The 24240-nt window shown below is 42.4% G+C and overlaps 1 protein-coding gene across 1 annotated transcript in view; it reads right to left on the reverse strand.

The window, feature by feature from the left end:
* EMILIN2 (elastin microfibril interfacer 2) overlaps positions 1-24240 on the reverse strand; it is a 111354-nt gene that overhangs the window by 32481 nt on the left and 54633 nt on the right. The window contains exon 3 of the mRNA XM_068237224.1: positions 4559-4731. Coding sequence (XP_068093325.1) covers positions 4559-4731 — 173 coding nt within the window. The remainder of the gene's footprint in view (positions 1-4558; positions 4732-24240) is intronic.

The following is a 24240-nucleotide window of genomic DNA, read 5'->3' on the forward strand; positions in this document are numbered from 1 at the left end:
GGGACAGTTCTACTACAGTAGCTGGCGCAATGTATGTGGCTGCTGCTGGCTGAATTGCATCATCCTGCTGTTTACAGTGCAAGGGTGTGGGCACTGACTACATTTCTCCACCAAAATTTTCTGACTAGATATTTTAAAAAGGATTTATTTGATATTGGCCAATCAAGGAGCAGTTAAGCTCTGTACACACATTTAACCACCTCGAAACAAACGAGGAATAATGGGTCGGCAGAGAATTGTTTTCTTTTATAGGCAATCAATGTCAGATCTGAATATCAATATGATCAATCAATCTGAAATAAAAATTGAATGGTGATCAGATCAATATTCAGATCTGATATTGATCGGCTGTAAAAGGTAGCTAGTATACACAGGTATGCGATTTCTCAAATTCTGATCAGATTTCTGATCATTTTTATGACTGGATATCGATCAAAAGCACCACACAGAATGATAGCCTGTGTTTTGATCGATAAAGACAGTAAAATAGACAACATTTTCCGGTCTGTAAAATTTGTATGTTGTGTACTCACCATAAGACCACCACGGCATACTGTAAGGAGGAGGTGGAACCACCAAACCACGTTGGAAAGGCTTTATGGGGATTGAACTATCAGGTAATCTGGAGAGGATATTGGAGGGACCACTAGGGTCAGTCCACTAGATCAACATAGAATACTGTAAGATCACCAGTGAAAGCTATGGGGGGGGGGGGTCATTACTCTACCAGGGAAATCAATATTAGAGACGGGACCACTAGACCACCAGAGAATACTAATAAGGGGGGGGGGGGGGTTTGCTAGAGCACCAAGGAGACCTATAAGGGGTTAGGATGGCTATGAGGCTCAGCTGCAGACAGAAAGGTATTATGTTTGGGGATGTAAAGCTGGCCATACACTGGCCCAATTTGCCGCCGTTTCGACAGCAGATTCGATCACTGGGATCGAATCTGCTGCCAATCATTCTCGCTACACGCCGAATTTCGATCCATTTCGTCCGATCCCGTCGATCGCTCCGTGCGGAAAATTACCGTCGATCGCCCGCGGGTAGGGAGCGAGCCGCTAGCGGCGTTCGAGTACCCGACGACCGACGCAATTGAGCCGCATACATTACCTGCTCCGCCGGCACGACTACCCCCGGTCACCGCTGCTCCGTGTCCGCGCTGGTCTCCGGCATGCTTCAGTTCCTCCTGCCCGGCAGGAAGTTTAAACAGTAGAGGGCGCTCTACTGTTTAAACTTCCTGCCGGGCAGGAAGAAGTAAAGCATGCTGGACCTGGAGACCAGAGCGGAGAAGACAGCGGAGACCTGGGGACTGGAGTCTCGCCGGCGGAGCAGGTAATGTATGCAGGCATGCGGGCGGGGGGAGCGGCGGCAGCACCACCACCACCACAACAGATTGTGAACGGTTTCAGGCTGAAATCGGTTCACAATCTGTTTGCAGTAAGGTAGCCATACGATCCCTCTCTGATCAGATTCGATCAGAGAGGGATCTATCTGTTGGTCGAATCTGATGGCATATCGACCAGTGTATGGCTACCTTAAAGGTGGCCATACACTGGCCCGATTCGCGATCGACCGATTCGGATCGGTCGATCCGATGTATCGAAATCGGATCGGTCCGTCGATCGCGCCGTGCGGGAAATTACCCTCGATCGACCGCGGGTAGGGAGCGCGTCGCTAGCGGTGGCCGATCCGATCAGGTATACATTACCTGACGCTGGCTCCCGGGCGTCTTCTCCGCATCTTCTCTGCATCTTCTCCGCGCTGCACCCGCTCCATCCCGGCGCTTCCTGTCACTGCAGTGACCAGGAAGTTCAAATAGAGGGCGCTCTATTTGAACTTCCTGGTCACGGAGTGACACAGGAAGCGCCGGGATGGAGCGGGTGCAGCGTGGAGAAGATGCGGAGAAGATGCCCGGGAGCCAGCGTCAGGTAATGTATGCGGGGGGGGGGGGGGCCTTCACAGGCGGCAGCGGCGGCTCCACAGATTGTGATCGGTTTCAGGCTGAAATCGATTCACAATCTGTTTGCAGTAAAGGCAGCCATACGATCCCTCTCTGATCAGATTCGATCAGATAGGGATCTGTCAGCTGGTCGATCTAATGGCAAATCGACCAGTGTATGGCTACCTTAAGGGTTGCTTTGCATAATCATGTTTGTTTTTTAAGGAGGTGGATGACTCTGCCGACTTATGTTTGGTTATAACCCTGCTTAATTATGCTTAATTGCTGTCTACTGATGTTACATGCTGCCTTATGTGTTTGGGAAACATGCTATCTAATTATGCTTATTTTATGGAGAAACACTACCATTGGTCAAAGACTAAAGCGATTTGGGGTGTGGTAACAGAGGGGTGTGAGGAGGCACAGTAGATTTGAACAGCATGGGGCCCAGAAATTTCTGATGGCAGCCTTGTAATATGGAGGCAGCTAAAGACAGTTGTGAGTTCTGAGTGAACTTGGCAGGCCATGCTAGAATTCACACACAATGTTGTGGTCTGTTTATTTGTAAATGTTCATGTGCCTTGCGTTCAGTGCCAGTTGTTTATTGTTATCTGTTGTTATATGACTATCAGCAATAAGCCAGATGACACAAATAAGTTTGGCCCATAGAAGAGTTTGGGTTAATTGCAAGCATAAGATATGTTGTTGTCATTTTATACACATTTCAAGCTGACATCTAATGTCTCTGTCACAACTTGCGTCCAGTTTAACAGGGAAGTGAATTAACGCTACTTGATTGTTTTGAGCATATGTAAAATCTTTATTTCAATCTAAAAGTCTGAGAGGTAGATTTGCTAAATGCTTGTACACACATGAAACTTTTCCACCCAACTATCGTCCAAACTTGGTCTGTTGGTTGATAGCTGGTCGCATGTATGTATGACAAACAATTACTCGAGTGACTGGTAACAGGCAGTTTGCCTGGTCTAACCGATGGATTAACTCACACGACTGTTGGGCTGATACCATGTAGTTGACAACAGGTGTACAAGTCTTTCTGAACGACTTCTATTTTTTTTAATGTGGACACATTGTGCAGTCTGTTGTTGACACAGTATGCAAATGAGTTGGTTGGTGCGTAGAAAATACAAGTCGTGCAATCGCTGTGTCGTGCAGTCGGTCATGTCATCAGGATGGTCATGTGCTTTTGTTGGACGTGTGTACGAGCCTCAAGAAAAAAGAATTGGATCAAAATATGAGTGGTTATCCAAAGCAAGCAGTCAGGCTTTTTTTGTGGAATTTCTGTTTATTCTCTTTGGCTAGTCTGAATAGCTGCTCTGCTTAGGTTCTAGTTTTCTTTGTACCTGTCTTCATATTTCCATTCTTTTATCATCAGTGTACACTCTGGCGCTGATTTAGGGAAAAAAAACCAACAACCTGTATTTGTGATAGCCACATCTACCAAGCTCTCCCACGCTCTAAGCCCAGGTTTACCCTGGCATTGTTTACACAATACCATTTTGTGTTTCCAGAATACAGGTGGTACCAGACCACATCTGGATGACTCTTTTCACTGGAATCAATACAGTCTAGCAAGGCCTGGATGTTGAAGTAAACATTCAGGTTAAGCATGATGTAAAAGCAAGCTTATCACATGCAAAAATATCTAACGTGGCCATACACTTCTAGATGGCCACCAGGTTTGGCAATCAGATAGATCCCTGTATGATCAAAATCTGATCAGAAAGGGATCTATTACTGTCACACATGGTACACAGATTTTCAGCATGAAATCTATTGAATGAAAATCTGTGGAGGCACCACTGCCTCTGGGTCCCCCAGATCTCACCCACTTAATGTGGTCAACCCTGGGCTGTACTGAGGGTTGGCAGTGAAGCATATGCTCACCTCTCCTATTTGTGCTGAGCACTTGTACCCCTTGATCCAGTGGCACGTGCTTTATGTGACCACGTACATGCTGTTGGGTCAAGGGACACAGGCACCATGGTGACAAGGAAGAGAGGACAGGAGGAGAGCAGACAAGTGAGCGTGAGCTGCGCTGCAACCCTCTCCATGGGCCCAGGGGGAGTACATTTTAGATGACATGTTGGTCATCTTTAAATCTACCTTCACTACCACTGTGCACCCAAGAGATCTTTCCAGCCTGCTCTGTCAATAGTTTTAATTGATTTAGGTTGTAAATTGATAAAAATCGTGTGGGCACGTGGTGGCATCGACCTCTAGCAGATTCAATCATAATGACTGAATCTGCCTGAAACATCAAGCAAGTGAATGGGCACCTTAAGTCATTTGTATAGCCTACCCTTGCGCCAGCATTGGAGTAATGCACAAATGCACAGCTGTCTCTCTAGTTTCAGGAAATTGTACTGAGCGCTTGTTCAAGTGCACATGCTAGCAAGCCTACTCATGACTGCTAATAGTTATGGTGAGCATGTGGCTAGCTTGTTTGTGGAATAGAAACATTTTCCTTGTTCCAGTTTCTTTCATAGCTAATGTTTACCCCCAGTTATGACAATTTCTTACTTTTGTACTGAGATATATGTATAATTCCTTTACATTCCAACTGTACTGGAGACAAAAATGAAATCTTCTTACCTGTCTCTTTCTTTGTTCCACTTGGCCGAGGAGTCTGTAAAGCAATTTGTTTCGCCTTGTCTGTAGGACCATCAGCGCAATCATGACCCTTAAAGCCAGGACAACATCTCCACTCCAACTCTGTAACCACTTTATACGATGTTACGTACCTCGGTCTGAAACCCACTTTATGACTAAAAAGGGAGAAAACATACATTTAGAAAAGTAATACAGTATTTTAGCAGATAAAATCAATTTATCTAGTCCCAGTATTATTTACCATAAAGTATGCATGAGTGCCATGCCTGTGCTTTATCATTATCTGCAGCTATAACAGCCAAGCCAACCAGGTTATGTATAATCCCCAAGTAATTACTGAACGCAAAAACCTTTCTTTGTTAAGGTGGCCACACATTATTCATTCTTCCTGTACGATAGACCAATTGATTTCATCATTTTATCAGATCGAGGGTGTATCAATTATGTTCCATTCTGCTTGATCAAGGGAAATTGGCCGATATTTGGTCAAATCGACCAATTTACTCGACAGAATGGACGACATTGGTTGATCGTAAAGGAATTAGCTACTGTTCACATGATTTCGATAGACACAGAATCTAATTTTGGTTTCAGAGTATGAAGGCATAACATCATTCGGATTAGTGAAGAATTGCACAGGATCTCACTTGTAGTTTGTGGGCCACTAGTCGATCGACTTTTCATCAACCACACAGTAGTTTATCGCCCAATAAAGTCAATCCCTTAATTGCTTGATGGAAAATCAAGTAATGGATGGCTAGCTTTAACCACTTGAGGACCTAGGGCTTTCTACCCCTTAAGGACCGGCCACTTTTTTTCCATTCAGACCACTGCAGCTTTCACGGTTTATTGCTCGCTCATACAACCTACCACCTAAATGAATTTTGGCTCCTTTTCTTGTCACTAATACAGCTTTCTTTTGGGGCTATTTGATTGCTCCTGCGATTTTTACTTTTTATTATATTCATCAAAAAAGACATGAATTTTGGCAAAAAAATGATTTTTTTAACTTTCTGTGCTGACATTTTTCAAATAAAGTAAAATTTCTGTATACATGCAGCGCGAAAAATGTGGACAAACATGTTTTTGATAAAAAAAAACCCATTCAGTGTATATTTATTGGTTTGGGTAAAAGTTATAGCGTTTACAAACTATGGTGCAAAAAGTGAATTTTCCCATTTTCAAGCATCTCTGACTTTTCTGACCCCCTGTCATGTTTCATGAGGGGCTAGAATTCCAGGATAGTATAAATACCCCCCAAATGACCCCATTTTGGAAAGAAGACATCCCAAAGTATTCACTGAGAGGCATAGTGAGTTCATAGAAGATATTATTTTTTGTCACAAGTAAGCGGAAAATGACACTTTGTGAGAAAAAAAAAAAAAAAAGTTTCCATTTCTTCTAACTTGCGACAAAAAAAAATGAAATCTGCCACGGACTCACCATGCCCCTCTCTGAATACCTTGAAGGGTCTACTTTCCAAAATGGGATCATTTGTGGGGTGTGTTTACTGTCCTGACATTTTGGGGGGTGCTAAATTGTAAGCACCCCTGTAAAGCCTAAAGGTGCTCATTGGACTTTGGACCCCTTAGCGCAGTTAGGCTGCAAAAAAGTGCCACACATGTGGTATTGCCATACTCAGGAGAAGTAGTATAATGTGTTTTGGGGTGTATTTTTACACATACCCATGCTGGGTGGGAGAAATATCTCTGTAAATGACAATTTGTTAATTTTTTTTACACACAATTGTCCATTTACAGAGATATTTCTCCCACTCAGCATGGGTATGTGTAAAAATACACCACAAAACACATTATACTACTTCTCCTGAGTACGGCGATACCACATGTGTGGCACTTTTTTGCACCCTAACTGCGCTAAAGGGCCCAAAGTCCAATGAGTACCTTTAAGATTTCACAGGTCATTTTGAGAAATTTCGTTTCAAGACTACTCCTCACGGTTTAGGGCCCCTAAAATGCCAGGGCAGTATAGGAACCCCACAAATGACCCCATTTTAGAAAGAAGACACCCCAAGGTATTCCGTTAGTAGTATGGCGAGTTCATAGAAGATTTTATTTTTTGTCACAAGTTAGCGGAAAATGACACTTTGTGAAAAAACACAATTAAAATCAATTTCCGCTAACTTTTGACAAAAAATAAAAACTTCTATGAACTCACCATACTCCTAACGGAATACCTTGGGGTGTCTTCTTTCTAAAATGGGGTCATTTGTGGGGTTCCTATACTGCCCTGGCATTTTAGGGGCCCTAAACCGTGAGGAGTAGTCTTGAAACGAAATTTCTCAAAATGACCTGTGAAATCCTAAAGGTACTCATTGGACTTTGGGCCCTTTAGCGCAGTTAGGGTGCAAAAAAGTGCCACACATGTGGTATCGCCATACTCGGGAGAAGCAGTACAATGTGTTTTGAGGTGTATTTTTACACATACCCATGCTGGGTGGGAGAAATACCTCTGTAAATGGACAATTGTGTGTAAAAAAATCAAAAGATTGTCATTTACAGAGGTATTTCTCCCACCCAGCATGGGTATGTGTAAAAATACACCTCAAAACACATTGTACTACTTCTCCCGAGTACGGCGATACCACATGTGTGGCACTTTTTTGCACCCTAACTGCACTAAGGGGCATAAAGTCCAATGAGTACCTTTAGGATTTCACAGGTCATTTTTGTTTCAAGACTACTCCTCACGGTTTAGGGCCCCTAAAATGCCAGGGCAGTATAGGAACTTCACTAATGACCCCATTTTAGAAAGAAGACACCCCAAGGTATTCCGTTAGGAGTATGGTGAGTTCATAGAAGTTTTTATTTTTTTGTCACAAGTTAGCGGAAATTGATTTTAATAGTTTTTTTTCACAAAGTGTCATTTTCCGCTAACTTGTGACAAAAAATAAAATCTTCTATGAACTCACCATACTCCGTACGGAATACCTTTGGGTGTCTTCTTTCTAGAATGGGGTCATTTGTGGGGTTCCTATACTGCCCTGGCATTTTAGGGGCCCTAAACCGTGAGGAGTAGTCTTGAAACCAAATGTCGCAAAATGACCTGTGAAATCCTAAAGGTACTCATTGGACTTTGGGCCCCTTAGCGTACTTAGGGTGTAAAAAAGTGCCACACATGTGGTACCGCTGTACTCAGGAGAAGTAGTATAATGCGTTTTGGGGTGTATTTTTACACATACCCATGCTAAGTGGGAGAAATATCTCTGTAAATGACAATTGTTTGATTTTTTTACACACAATTGTCCATTTACATAGAAATTTCTCCCACCCAGCATGGGTATGTGTAAAAATACACCCCAAAACACATTATACTACTTTTCCTGAGTACGGCGGTACCACATGTGTGACACTTTTTTGCAGCCTAGGTGCGCTAAGGGGCCCAACGTCCTATTCACAGGTCATTTTGAAGCATTTGTTTTCTAGACTACTCCTCGCGGTTTAGGGCCCCTAAAATGCCAGGGCAGTATAGGAACCCCACAAGTGACCCCATTTTAGAAAGAAGACACCCCAAGGTATTCCGTTAAGGGGTATGGCAAGTTCATAGAAGATTTTATTTTTTGTCACAAGTTAGTGAAAAATGACACTTTGTGAAAAAAAACCAATAAAAATTATTTTCCGCTAACTTTTGACAAAAAATAAAATCTTCTATGAACTCGTCATACACCTAACATAATACCTTGGGGTGTCTTTTTTTTCTAAAATGGGGTCACTTGTGGGGTTCCTATACCGCCCTGGCATTTTACAGGCCCAAAACCGTGAGTAGTCTGGAAACCAAATGTCTCAAAATGACTGTTCAGGGGTATAAGCATCTGCAAATTTTGATGACAGGTGGTCTATGAGAGGGTGAATTTTGTGGAACCGGTCATAAGCAGGGTGGCCTTTTAGATGACAGGTTGTATTGGGCCTGATCTGATGGATAGGAGTGCTAGGGGGGTGACAGGAGGTGATTGATGGGTGTCTCAGGGGGTGGTTAGAGGGGAAAATAGATGCAATCAATGCACTGGGGAGGTGATCGGAAGGGGGTCTGAGGGTTTGGCCGAGTGATCAGGAGCCCACACGGGGCAAATTGGGGCCTGATCTGATGGGTAGGTGTGCTAGGGGGTGACAGGAGGTGATTGATGGGTGTCTCAAGGTGTGATTAGAGGGGAGAATAGATGCAAGCAATGCACTGGCGAGGTGATCAGGGCTGGGGTCTGAGGGCATTCTGAGGGTGTGGGCGGGTGATTGAGTGCCCTAGGGGCAGATAGGGGTCTAATCTGATAGGTAGCAGTGACAGGGGGTGATTGATGGGTAATTAGTGGGTGTTTAGGGTAGAGAATAGATGGAAACACTGCGCTTGGGTGGTGATCTGTTGTCGGATCTGCGGGCGATCTATTGGTGTGGGTGGGTGATCAGTTTGCCCACAAGGGGCAGGTTAGGGGCTGATTGATGGGTGTCAGTGACAGCGGGTGATTGATGGGTGTCAGTGACAGGGGGTGATTGATGGGTGATTGATAGGTGATTGACAGGTAATCAGTGGGTTATTACAGGGGAGAACAGATGTAAATATTGCACTGGCGAATTGATAAGGGGGGGTCTGAGGGCAATCTGAGATTGTAGGCGGGCGATTGGGTGCCCGCAAGGGGCAGATTAGGGTCTGATCTGATGGGTAACAGTGACAGGTGGTGATAGGGGGTGATTGATGGGTGATTGATGGGTAATTAGTGGGTGTTTAGAGGAGAGAATAGATGGAAACACTGCGCTTGGGTGGTGATCTGATGTCGGATCTGCGGGCGATCTATTGGTGTGGGTGGGTGATCAGTTTGCCCGCAAGGGGCAGGTTAGGGGCTGATTGTTGGGTGGCAGTGACAGGGGGTGATTGATGGGTGATAGGTGATTGGCAGGTGATTGACAGGTGATCAGTGGGTTATTACAGGGAAGGACAGATGTAATTAATGCACTGGCGAATTGATAAGGGGGGGGGGGGGTCAGAGGGCAATCTGAGCGTGTGGGCGGGTGATTGGGTGCCCGCAAGGGGCAGATTAGGGTCTGATCTGATAGGTAAAAGTGACAGGTGGTGATAGGGGGTGATTGATGGGTGATTGATGGGTAATTAGTGGGTGTTTAGAGAAGATAACAGATGTAAACGATACATTTGGGAGGTAATCTGACGGCGGGTTTGCGGGCGATCTAATGGTGTGGGTGGGTGATCAGATTGCCCGCAAGGGGCAGGTTAGGGGCTGATTGATGGGTGGCAGTGACAGGGGGTGATTGATGGGTGATAGGTGATTGGCAGGTGATTGACAGGTGATCAGTGGGTTATTACAGGGAAGAACAGATGTAATTAATGCACTGGCGAATTGATAAGGGGGGGTCTGAGGGCAATCTGAGCGTGTAGGCAGGTGATTGGGTGCCCGCAAGGGGCAGATTAGGGTCTGATCTGATAGGTAACAGTGACAGGTGGTGATAGGGGGTGATTGATGGGTGATTGATGGGTAATTAGTGGGTGTTTAGAGGAGAGAATAGATGTAAACAATGGATTTGGGAGGTGATCTGATGTCGGATCTGTGGGCGATCTATTGGTGTGGGGGGGTGATCAGATTGCCCGCAAGGGGCAGGTTAGGGGCTGATTGATGGGTGGCAGTGACAGGGGGTGATTGACGGGTGATTGACGGGTGATTGACGGGTGATTGACAGGTGATTGACAGGTGATCAGGGGGATAGATGCATACAGTAAACAGGGGGGGGTGGTCTGGGGGGGGGGGTCTGGGGAGAATCTGAGGGGTGGGGGGTGATCAGGAGGGGGCAGGGAGCAGGGGGGGGGATAAAAAAAAAATAGCGTTGACAGATAGTGACAGGGAGTGATTGATGGGTGATTAGGGGGGTGATTGGGTGCAAACAGGGGTCTGGGGGGTGGGCAGGGGGGGGTCTGATGGGTGCTGTGGGCGATCTGGGGCAGGGGAGGGAGAAATCAGTGTGCTTGGGTGCAGACTAGGGTGGCTGCAGCCTGCCCTGGTGGTCCCTCGGACACTGGGACCACCAGGGCAGGAGGCAGCCTGTATAATACACTTTGTAAACATTACAAAGTGTATTATACACTTTGTATGCGGCGATCGCGGGGTTAACATCCCGCCGGCGCTTGCGTATAGCCGGCGGGATGTTGCGGCGAGCGAGCGGTGACAGGCGCCGGCGGAGGATCGCGTCACGGATGACGCGATCGCTCCGCCCATGCCCTTAAATGGACCGCCGCCTCTGTGGGTGAGGCCGTCCTGCAGGGCTCCACTTCCCCGCCGCCCCTGTGTAGTGGGCGGTCGGGAAGTGGTTAACATAGCTGTGTGCCTGCGGGAGGGTCCCTGAGAGAGCTGTGGCATCATCAGAACAGTAAGTTAAAGTGAACCTCCAGACTAAAAATCTACTCAGCTTACCAAACACACAATTGGAGAACCTCATTCCCAAACAGTTCTCTGCTGCTTTATAAAGCCTGCAGGCTGCTTATAAGCCAATGAGAAATGCACACATAATACACCTAGCCTGCAGTGATAATCAAGCAAAAGCTGAGCAAGTCAGCCAAGTTGGCTGACTTGCTCAGCTTTTGCTTGATTATCACTGCAGGCTAGGTGTATTATGTGTGCATTTCTCATTGGCTTATAAGCAGCCTGCAGGCTTTATAAAGCAGCAGAGAACTGTTTGGGAATGAGGTTCTCCAATTGTGTGTTTGGTAAGTTTTAGAGCAGTAGGAGACAGGCCTTGGAGGTGGCAGCTCCAAGGTCTTGGCTGCGCTCACATATGGTGTTAGATGCTGGTTCTGGGGCCCCGGGCAGTGAGAGTTCCCGGGGCCCCAGGCTGGCTCATGCACCATTGTTTTTCAAAATCTACTCAGCAGCACTGAAAAGGCTTGGCGTTTCTTTTACAGTTTCACAGCATCACAACTTTGTTTTTCTTACCCAAGCCTCATTTTTAGCTGCACAGAAGAAAACTGCCCAGGCATTTTCCCCTGATGCTGTGCAAAGCATGATGGGATGTCTGATGTTGTTTTTCTTCTTCTGCTGTTTTGGTGCATTTTTTTTTTTAATTTTGAATTTGAGATTTGAAGCCTAGCGTGTGCAGCTGAGAGGGATGATCAGGACACAGGACAGTTGGAACTGTGTCTCATGCTCCCTGCCATCTCCTTTTTACTTTTTACCAAAAAGATGGCTGCCCCCATGAAAAAGATGGCTGCCTTTATGAAATCACAAACATTTGACTGTTCTTTTAAAACAGAGTGGGTAAAAGATTATATTGCCTATCTATTTTAATTAACATGTAACTTAATGAAAGTATGTTTGTTTAGGTTGAAGTTCCTCTTTAAAGAGCAACTGTAGTAAAAATAACATAATTAATAAAATTGCTTATTTCTTACAATATATTTATTTATAGATTATTTAGTCAGTGTTTGCTTATTGTTTTAGAACCATTTCCCAACTACCAGGGTCAATCTCTATAAGGGTGAACCCCAGTATGTTTTGATATGTCATGGCAGCAACATAACTAGTAGCTGGCAAGCACTACAGCAATCAATGGCCGGGAATGTCTTTGCAAATTCCAGATATGGCATTATGGGCTGCACACATATTACACATACAGTATATTTTGTTTAGTCAACCTGCAAATGCTGAAATTGCCAATTTAATCATTTTTTTGCAAATTAGTCCCCTTATCTAACATTTTCCATACCCATTGCTTGAGAAAGATAAAGGCAGGGGGGGAAACAACCTGCATACTGCATACTGTTCGTTCTTCCTATTAAGGGGCCCATACACTGGTCGATTTCAGTCATTGATCGATCGATTGGAAATCGATTCTTTCTAATCAGCCAGTCAATCGATTTGTGATTGATTTTGATCGATTTGATCTTTCTGACAGGATGGAAAATCTAAGTCGATCTGCTGCTAAATCTAAGTCGATGGCCCATAAAGTTGCATTGGATCTAATGGTGCAATAATGCATTTAGATCGATTTCCAATAGATTTCATTCTGAAATCTATTGGCAATCTGTTCCTAATGTGTGGCACACATCAGATAGATTCCTGTCAGATTCGACTTGATAGGCATCTGACAGAAATCTATATGATGGTCGAATCTGCTGTAAATCTATAAGTGTATGGCCACCTTTAGGCATATATGACTGGCATGGTGGCGTTGGGGTGATATCTACCATTCTACAGATTTCCTTGCAAACAAGTTCACATTCATACTATTAACTCCAGAAATCTCAGTAAACTCTCATGTTATAAATTCTTTCCTACCTAATTTGAATAAAGCTTTATAAATGATGTTGATGATTGACGATGAGCCTCCAGAGACATTTACGTGCTGCCTTTGAGGATTGTATTTTAGTGCTAGGGCTCAATATTTTCACTTAGCGGGTGAGAACATTGACTCTGAATTCTGTCATTGTAATATCACAAAAAAAAGAAGTCAAATACCGAACATTGCGAATTGTGTCCACTGACATCCAAAGCAAATAGGAAATGAAAACATGGAAATCTGATCACGGGAACCAAAAACATAAAAACTCTCATGATTCCAAACACAATAAGGGATTGAGTAAATATGTGTACAGGGGTCAGCTGGGTCTGCATACAGGCACAAGAGGTCACTTCCTATATCACTGGAGTAGTAGAATGTGCTCATTGTGAATAAGGGAACCTGAAGTGAGTGGTAAATGGAGGCTAACAGATTTATGTAATTTTAAACAACGCACGTTGCCTGGCTGTCCTGCTGATACTCTGCCTCTAATGCCATAGACCCTGAACAAGCATGCAGGTCAGGTGCTCTGACTGAAGTCTGACTGGATTAGCTGCATGCTTGTTTTAGGTGTGTGATTCAGACATTACTGATGCCAGAACGGTCAGCAGGACTGACAGGGAACTGCTACTGTATGAGGGTCCTTTTATACTTGTGCTTTGCAGTAAAGCAGTGGCATTAGGAAGAATCGTGCCGCGCCTGAGAAGTCGCACCACGCGTTATAGCCATGGTGCGACAGAAGGCAAACAAAAATTAACATGCGACTTCCACTGCATTTCTGGGAGTTGCAGGGTAATGCACTGCAGCCTGTACGTTACTTCTGAGGTGCCTGGAGCATTTCTGTCACATCCTGTCACACCACAAACAGTGTGGCATGTCTCCAAGACTCTAATGGCCACTGCAACGGGCGAGAGTACCGCAACGTGACACTGTAAGTGTAAAAGGAAATAAATATGAAAGCCTACATATACCTCTTGCTTCAGGTTCCATTTAATATAATGTGGGTGCGCACAAGAACACAACTGGCTGTTCTGGATACTGAATAAACCCTGCACATGCCACAATTCATTTCAGAACATGGATTTCCATGTATATCAACCTGACATCATCTGCAGCACTTTACAGAGTACATACTCACGTCACTCTCTCAGAAGAGCTCACAATTGAATCCCTAATATAGTCACGGAGATATCAGTCTAAAGGACAAATTTGACGGGAACCACTTAACAAATCATTAAAATCAAGAAAATATTAAACTAAAAAAACAACTAGTATCATAAATAATTTAATTACTGTTAATACACACTGGTTAAATGTAACTTATTGTGTGACATTAGCTCATGAAATACATGCATTGCACAGTATGCTCTGTCAACCCTCACTGACCACCTGAAGCAGATAATATAACTGTAGTAAGATATATTTATAGATGGCTTTTAAAGCATTTTAAAATTGTATGCCATATGTTGAAAGAGATCACCATAGTAGCACCATAGTAGCACTGGAAAAGTAACTATGCACCATAACACATGTACTGTATATATTCTCTAACACTGAAGTATGGGACACAGGAAATACTTTAAAAGATATTTATTATTTTATCATAGAGTTCAGACCACACACAGCACAGTAGAGTCACTTGACACTCTTATTTCTGCAGTACAAAGCCCTGCACAGAAACCTGTGAGAGGCCCCATAATCACATCATCTTCTTACACCTGTAATTAACATTACTCCCTGTCATCACCGTCAGCTCCTACCCTCTCATCTGATACCCAGCCTATAATGAAACTCAATTGCTTCAGTACTTCCTAACGAATGAAGCCCGAAGTGTGTTGAAGCCTGAACAGAACAGACAGGAAGCTCGCCTGATCCCTACACTCTTTTCACAGTTTGAATATTTGGACTGGCTGAATGTAACGGAAATGCATTTGTGTGTTATGTTTATAGCTCTGCAGAGTAACAGATGATCAGCATGCCTCTGCGCTTCCCCATTAATAGCCGTGCACAAAAGTTAGTCAGCTCAGTTTATACACTAATTTAAATGGATTTTCCATTTTACATAACACTTTCCCAGCTGTTCATAACTTCAGAAGAGGTTATTTAATAAACAGTGCAAAGATTACTAAATCAAACCATAGTAACCAATCACAATCAGAACAGGCTTTTGCGTGCCAGGGAGCTTTGTGTCTGGAGCCTGAGCACACTTGCCTGCTTCTGTGCATTGTTCAGCATCGTGTGTCATTGTAGTGCACAGCGGCTGGCCAGTGTGCACATGCCCTTACTCATGGTGGTAGCACTGTGGTCAGAATGCTTGCACAGTGGTTAGAGCTCTTACCTTGCAGCTTTGGAGTGTGGATTTGACACTACATTAACTTTGTATGTTCTTGCAGCAGTAAAAAAGTGTTTTGTACTCTATTGCTATTAGACAGAGGTTTCCTACTGTTTTCCATCAGATATTTTAGACCAGATGAGACCAAAGATGGAGAAATAGGGATGCATCTGATTGTTGAGCTGTGTGCACTCAGGAAAGGAGTAAATAAATGAATGTGAACAACGTTTCAACATATTTATTAGAAGCAAACAAGAAAGGTTGAGCATAACATGGTGGGGTGGGGGAGGGAGCGCTGTTATAATTTACATCAGACCCTTTACAACTGTACAATACACTCAATGGGCCTGTTTCAATTTCCTTTTTCTCCAAGGTGATATTTTCACATCTTATCAATAAAATGCACATAAAGCCACCAGCAAAGAAGAAAATACAATACTTGAAGTACTTTTTCACCTACTTTGGTACTTTTTCAATTGCAGAGTTAAAAAAAAATAATAAAACAAAATAAAATAATTTTAAACAGAAAATAAAAAATATCACCTAGTAGAAAACATAGGAGAAAAAGGGACTTGGATATCGGGCCCCAGGGGACTTGTCCATTGATCTATTGCCCATTTCCTATTAACTTTTTTCTTGAGTTTTCTCCAAGGAGATATTTTAAAACCTTGCCAATAAAATAACTTTAAAGCTACCAACAAGCAAAAAAATAGTTAAAATAAGCTTGATATTACTTTTTTTACCTACTTTTTAGTGTTTTTTTTTCAATTGCTCATAGCTCTGCCTCTCAGGGCAGCACAATCCACGACCAAGTTGGTCTGCCCAGGGGTTTGGGGGGTCTGCAGCCCTCGTTTTTCGGGGGGAATGTGGCGGTTTAGTGCAGATGAGACTTCTAAAGCGAATTATAAGGTAACTGTAGCAAATTTATTTCACTTCAGAGTCTCTTTAACTCATGATTTATCTCTCCTTATGTGTTTATCTCATGAATCTTCTCTCATTTGTTTACCTCATGAATTAGCTCTTCTTACAGTTAATGTGAAAAATAAGTAATATTTGTGAATCAACCCCAATGTGAGAAAAAGCTGTCATATACCTATGAAAGGACTATGGGTTGTATATGCAATAAACTGCAGTAAGCAGAATAATGCGCGTAGTAGAGCATAATGCAATGCTTTACATGTAATGCATTATGCTCTACTCATCGTGCGGTAAGACTTTACACACCTAATTCTGCTTAATGCAGTTAATATCATACACCCCTATGTCATATGAGACCTAGGGGTATACTCACTAACCTTCAGTAAGTAGAATAAGGTGTGTAAAGTCTTACGCATGATGAGTAGAGCGTAATGCATTGCATGTAATGTATTGCATTATGCTCTACTCATCTTTACACATGTTATTCTGCTTATTGTAATTTAGTTAATATTGACCCTAGTAGCTGTAAATAGCTCCAGCTACAACGATGCTTAGCAACATTTACTAGTAATTTTATACAATGTGGTTGCTAAGAACTATGACACACTACAAGGACTAGGTGTTGAAGCGCTAATATACTAAGGTTGTTAGCAGCTGTGCTGGATAACATTTGTAGCAACGTAGAAATCTAGTATTTGTGACTAATCGCCATCTCAAAGCCACACTTTAATTTTCCAGTTGACATTTTTCAGTCAGTCTGATTGGTTGCTATGAACTTTATGTGACAGTTGTCCTAGTGTTTTAGGCAGGTAACACACTTTTCTTTCAGTTTTCGGCACGTGTTTTTTCTGCATATGTTTTCTACACGCCAAGTGTGTTCCTATACAGAAAAATATGTGCGTTTTTTTTCATGGCAGCTGATGTAATGGATAGAGAAAACTGACAAAATCTGCAGAATTATCATGCAGAATGTCAGTTTATTTTTCTGTGCATGAAAAACGCATTAACTGAACTAGGCCAATCTGTGCAGAAAACGCACACGAAAACAATCAAGTGTGTTCCCTGCCTGAAAAAGAACATACTGTTGCCACCCAACCACAATGCTTGTATCTGTTAGACATGAATTACCATTAGGAGGTGAATGGGGCAGATTTATTAAAGCCAGTACAAGGAAAATTGGAGTGCAGGAGGTGCAGCTGTAGAGCAGATGCTCAGATCAAGGCTTCTGATTAGTTCCATTGAGCTGCTGCTCAATTTTTGCAACTTTTTAGCCTTGGTTTCAAAAGCCCAGATTTCCTTGCACTCATTTTGGCACGGTGTTTTCCAGTGCAGGAATAAATCATGTAAAGGAATTTCAAGGAGTTACTTTTATTTTAATTTGTAAATTTGTACGATATACAGGATTTTCTCAAAAAATTTGCATATTGTGATAAAGTTCATTATTTTCTGTAATGTACTGATAAACATTAGACTTTCACATATTTTAGATTCAAATACACACAACTGAAGTATTTCAAGCCTTTTATTGTTTTAATATTGATGAATTTGACATACAGCTCATGAAAACCCAAATTTCCTATCTCAAAAAATTAGCATATTTCATCCGACCAATAAAAGAAAAGTGTTTTTAAAACAAAAAAGTCAACCTTCAAATAATTATGTTCAGTTATGCACTCAATACTTGGTCGGGAATCCTTTTGCAGAAATTACTGCTTCAATGCGGCGTGGCATAGAGGCAATCAGCCTGTGCCACTGCTCAGGTGTTATGGAGGCCCAGGATGCTTCGATAGCGGCCTTAAGCTCATTCAGAGTGTTGGGTCTTGCGTCTCTCAACTTTCTCTTCACAATATCCCACAGATTCTCTATGGGGTTCAGGTCAGGAGAGTTGGCAGGCCAATTGAGCACAGTAATACTAGCATCAGTAAACCATTTACCAGTGGTTTTGGCACTGTGAGCAGGTGCCAGGTCGTGCTGAAAAATGAAATCTTCATCTCCATAAAGCTTTTCAGCAGATGGAAGCATGAACCCACTTTTGAACCAGAAACAGCGGCAGAAGCACCTGACCTGGGCTACAGAGAAGCAGCACTGGACTGTTGCTCAGTGGTCCAAAGTACTTTTTTCGGATGAAAGCAACTTTTACATGTCATTCGGAAATCAAGGTGCCAGAGTCTGGAGGAAGACTGGGGAGAGGGAAATGCCAAAATGCCTGAAGTCCAGTGTCAAGTACCCACAGTCAGTGATGGTCTGGGGTGCCATGTCAGCTGCTGGTGTTGGTCCACTGTGTTTTATCAAGGGCAGGGTCAATGCAGCTAGCTATCAGGAGATTTTGGAGCACTTCATGCTTCCATCTGCTGAAAAGCTTTATGGAGATGAAGATTTCATTTTTCAGCATGACCTGGCACCTGCTGACAGTGCCAAAACCACTGGTAAATGGTTTACTGACCATAGTATTACTGTGCTCAATTGGCCTGCCAACTCTCCTGACCTGAACCCCATAGAGAATCTGTGGGATATTGTGAAGAGAAAGTTGAGAGACGTAAGACCCAACACTCTGGATGAGCTTAAGGCCGCTATCGAAGCATCCTGGGCCTCTAGAACACCTGAGCAGTGCCACAGGCTGATTGCCTCCATGCCACGCCGCATTGAAGCAGTCATTTCTGCAAAAGGATTCCCAACCAAGTATTAAGTGCATAACTGAACATAATTATTTAAAGGTTGACTTTTTTGTTTTAAAAATACTTTTCTTTTATTGGTCGGATGAAATATGCTAATTTTTTGAGATAGGAAATTTGGGTTTTCATGAGCTGTATGCCAAAATCATCAATATTAAAACAATAAAAGGCTTGAACTACTTCAGTTGTGTGTATTTGAATCTAAAATATATGAAAGTCTAATGTTTATCAGTACATTATAGAAAATAATGAACTTTATCACAATATGCTAATTTTTTGAGAAGATCCTGTATAATATCTGGTATTAACCGTAATGAATCAATAATCAGGCCTGGAATTGTGAAGACTGAGTTATTTTTGAGTGAGCTCTATTAATGTCCCCCATAGAAGTTGGCGAGGGTCTGAGTGGGGTAACTATTCTGGCCTACACAACTACTGTAGGGATAGTGGTAGGTGGGTCTAGTTGCTTAGAAATAACTTGGGCTATTAACTGCCCAATTAACCAGTGGTTGTCCAGGATCTCTCTTCTAGCTCCCAGTGTTGGTACCCATTTGTTTGTGTTCAGCGGAAGAGTCCTGCTCTGGTTCACACTTCTGTCTTATAGCAGAGGTTATCTATCAACCAGGATTTTACAGTCAAGTTGAGAAAAGGAGTCAATGAAAAGTAGTAGAGGAGTGGGTATAGTTAATAAGTGTAGGAAACTTTATGGAGAGCCCCATGAAAATTTTATGTGGCACCATGATTTTTACTAAAATTCCCCCGGCTGTTAAAATGTTATATCTCAGCATCAGCAAAGAAGAACTACTTCTCGGTCTTCTCAAATTCTGTCAGTACTATGTTTCAAGTTTCAAAACTTCCTAAAAGATATAGAATTTTTGCTGTAGGTTTCATATTTCACTTACTACAATGTATCTGCTAAAAATATAATTTGAAACACAGCTTACAATAAAAAACGTTTTCCAAAAGACCGAATCTGATACGAGATCAAAAAAACACACATCATAGGATTTCATTGAGTTTAAGTAGAGAATGTAAATTTGGCTGTCAGGGAAATGTAGCTGTGTAATACTATGATATCTAGGTAATGCCGAACATCTGGAATACATTTGCTGTGTTATAGGATAAGTCTATAGTGTTTGGAAGAAATATACCCAATTAAGCAGAGATCACATGGAGTTCCACATAGGACTCCCTGTTCTACTTGGCTGATTCGAGATGATGACCATCTAAGATCAGATGGAAGAACAATGTAAGGTGACCCTGATGTCTGCAAAAGGAAATGAGACTTGGAAAGAGAATGCTGTAAATTATTCCAGGTCATGTCACTGCATGACCAAACCAGTAATGTCATTTATTTAGCTTTAGGTGGTACATATTACTAGCAGGCTAGAAACCCAATGTAGGAAGTGTGTGGGTTAGCAGTCCATGCTCCAAATTTAAATAGACAATCGTAGGCTCCAAACTCATTCTACATACTACTGCAGCTCCTGATACTGTTCCTGACAAACACTCATGAAAGTAAAGTATTTGTAGTATTTGTTTCTCAGCACTATAAAGTATCAAACTAAAAAAACATAAGCTGCACGACTGTGATAAAACTTAATAAGCTACAACGTGTTCCTCTCCTACAACTAGAAGACAAAGGGTTTCCAGCCAACCTGTGATGCAGATTATAAGGTCTCAAAACGATGTTACAGATGTCATTATGCATTCACTTAGAGCTAGGGTGTCCATGAGCTTCTCTTCCTTTCCTCCAGCCAATATATCACCACATAGCCATAAAATAAAATATAAAAGAGGGGGCGCTATGAGTGCAGACTGGTATACTGTTTATTGTAAAAGGTAGAGTCTGTAAAAGTTATAGGTCACTTACATGGAGGATCCCACAAACCCAGACCCATCAGACTAAAAACACCCAAAAGAGGGTATATCCTCTCCAATACTGCCTGCTCTCGGCTTAGGGCACTTGCATCACACCAGTCTTGTTCAACTTGCATTGGGTGTAATGGAAAGAAGCATATGTGTTTTTATTTCTATATGTTTGGTGGGAGGTTGTTGGAGGGAGAAGAAAGGGGCCATGCCAAGGTCCTCAGCAGACTCAGAGATAAAGTACGCATTGGGAGGTGACATCTCTGTTTCCGCCTGTGGTCCTCTATGGCAGGGAGGTAGAGGGAGAATATGCAATTTCAGTATCAGTAGAGGGAGTAAACTGAACCAGATGCTTGTTCTTGTGGGCTCTCTTCTCAGCTATGTGATGGAACCCCCTTAAGCTGAATACCCACTAGAAAATGGATCGGGGAACCTACGGCAACATGACCCATCAGGGATCTTAAAGATCTGATCTGCCATGACGGTCATGATTGTATGCCGCGAGAGCATTATTCAAACGTACCCACGGCACGAAATCAGGTAAATGATCGCTTAACGCAAAAAAAGCAGGACAAACTGCCAAAAAAATCGCGTCATGGGTCACCTTTATGCTTTTTCATGCACGTGGTGCTCAAGTTTTTACGAATCCAGCCCTGTTTCAAGTGTTGCTGAATTCTCATGCAGAGGACCATGATTTGCTCTGAATCTGAGGTTTTAAAGATCTATGAGACTGCAGAGGCTGTGTTCTTTTTGGGCATTCTTCTGCCTCTCTGAGGCTGCTGCAACTGTGCAACACCCTCCTCCTCAACTTTTATTTTCCCTTCAAGCGCTTGGACATGGCTGCAGTAACCTAGCTTATTATATAGGTTAGTTTTTAAAAATCGTATCTGATTTCCATACTGGTAGCAAGATAACCTGACCTATGTCTTTGACATGTAATCTGATGGGGGCTTAAAGTGAACCTGTCATTTCAGAAATATGAGGCGAGTAGCTATCTGGCTGTCATGGTTATCTCTCATGATGCTGATGCTCAGCAAATCAATCCTTAGAACAAGAAAGCAGGTCAGGACTTGTGACCTCTCTGGCCACATGCTTGTGTCTGCTAAAGGCTCACTAACTGGAAAAGCAGCAGCAATACCACTGCAGTGACTGAACTGTGTCTAGAAAAAGTGAGCCATGGGAGGTAAGAGTGTCCACATTTTATTCTTAACACATTTAATGCCAGCTCCAGGCAAAATAAAAAACAATGCAGTTTACCATACCTGACTGACAAGTGCATAAAAGAACGCTGCATTACTTACATAATTGCACACCCAAAAGTAAAGATTTTATATGGGGAACAGGCAACATTTTATAATCACAAATTTCATGCTGAGATAATCACACACTGCAGCTGCCCATACACAGATTGCCCAATGTTCCATAACAATCAAGCAGGGAATCTATTAAAAATCGATCAAATCACAGTGTTGCACTGTTCGATGCAGTGCAACGCTACGGGACGTTGATCTACCACCGTCACTGCACCGCCCCCAATCAAACTAAATTTTCCATCCTGTCTAATCAAAATAGATCAAGAAATAGTTTGATCTGACATTTTGGGGAATCCATTCCCAGCAGATGAATCAAATCTACAAAGAATGGAATGGGAAAATTGATGAGTGTATGGGTCACATTGATAAGTAAAGGGTCACATTGTTTTGTGTATGTACTGGGGGTCACACGTTCATATTTTAAAACATAGCTAAAATACATTGTGCAAGTATATTCCATTAATGATCAGGGCCGATTTTTAACACATTATACTAACACATTAAGTATGTGGTTGCAAGGTTTCTGATACAGTCTCTGCCCCACCAAAAGTGATCACAGACGAAAATTGGTTGGTTGTGGTGGATTAAGGTTGCCACTAATGACACAATTTCTAGTGAAAAATCGTTAGAGCGATCAGATAATTCAGATCGGAAGTGAAATATCGTATTATATCTTACACTACACCATCAACAAACCAATGTTTTCTTCCTATATTTCACAACAGAAAAGAAAATCCAAAATTTGGTTTCTCGAAAAATCCAATCGGACAACTGATTTTATAATAGTTTGTAATCAATTGAGCCCATCGATGGAGATCACCTCCTATCAGAATTATCTGATCACTCTAATGATTTTTTGCTAGACTTTGGAGGGGTTGATACTGACAAAGACGCACAAGATTGAAAAGACTTTCTAGCATTCCCTATACAGCCTCGGACCAGTATAACATACTGCTAATCATTCAGTTTCAATACGGTAACAAAAGTGAACAGCAGCGTAAGCAGAACAACTATCCTTGATGTAAACTACAAACACTGCTGCAAAATTGCAAGTTGTCATGAGAATCCAGTAGCTGGCAGCTATAAAGGTGGCTAACAGAACTGCAGGATAAAGGGAAACAGGAGGTAATTAAAGCCTAAAAACTTCACAGGCAATTACATTACTAAGAACATTTAATTCATAGAAATGTATTTTGGTCTTATACCACATTAGATTTGTGATTTATGACATTACCTTAAACAAAACAAAATGCAAAACAAAAGGAGGGGTATATTTAGTATTTCATTTCATACATGTGGGCAGGTTATCGGTTTCATCAACATGCCGCAAGTTATTATGAAAAAACGGTGTCGTCTGTTTGCATGTTTGTACCAAGACGCTCCTTATATGCATTCGAAGGGCGCGCAGCAGGACTGTACCTCTTTGTTATTCTCACGTGATTATGTTTATGTTCACACAACACTGATTAGCAGAAGAAAGATTCAGGGCTTAGATAGCTTTCATCATCTCTCAGTGAATGGTATTTTGGGTTTATACAGCTGTAAGCAACATAAAAGGTAAACACTACAGTAATTAATCCTACATTTCCTTTAGCAAATACATTTCCAGTTGAGTTGATGGTTTCAAGTTAGCCGTAGAGCTGAACAAAAATATTTTATTTTCCTCTGCCAGCGAAGACCTTAATCTGGAGCACAAATACCAGCAGAATCAAGTTCTTTTGATGAAACACCCCTAGCTCGACCACTGTTAAAACATCGAAGGCGATTTGGGCGCAGCCAGCACCACCATAGAACGTAATAGGAATTACGGCTATAGCAGCGCACAGTGAGTAACTTCGGCGCAGTCAGAAGACGGAGCTTAAGGTGAACCTCCGGACTAAAAATCTACTCAGCAGAACTGAAAAGGCTTGGTGTTTCTTTAACAGTTTCACAGCATCAGAACTTTGTTTTTCTTACCAAAGCATCATTTTTAGCTGCATTTTTATCTAAGCTCCACTCATCAAACAAAAAAAGCCCAGGCGTTTTTTCCCTGATGCTGTGCAGAGCATGATGGGATTTCCTATGTTGTTATTCACGTTGCCTAGCAACTGGGAAAGGTGCTCAGGACACAGGACAGTTGGAACTGTGTCTCATGCTCCCTGTCACCTCCTTTCAACCAAAAAGGCGGCTGCCATCATGAAATCAAACATTTGCCTGTTCTTTTAAAACAAGGTGGGTAAGAGATTATATTACCTATCTATTTTAATCAACATAACTAATGTAACTTAATGAC

This window comes from Hyperolius riggenbachi, chromosome 5 (assembly GCF_040937935.1).
Source record: "Hyperolius riggenbachi isolate aHypRig1 chromosome 5, aHypRig1.pri, whole genome shotgun sequence".
In the NCBI taxonomy this organism is placed as follows: Eukaryota; Metazoa; Chordata; class Amphibia; order Anura; family Hyperoliidae; genus Hyperolius; species Hyperolius riggenbachi.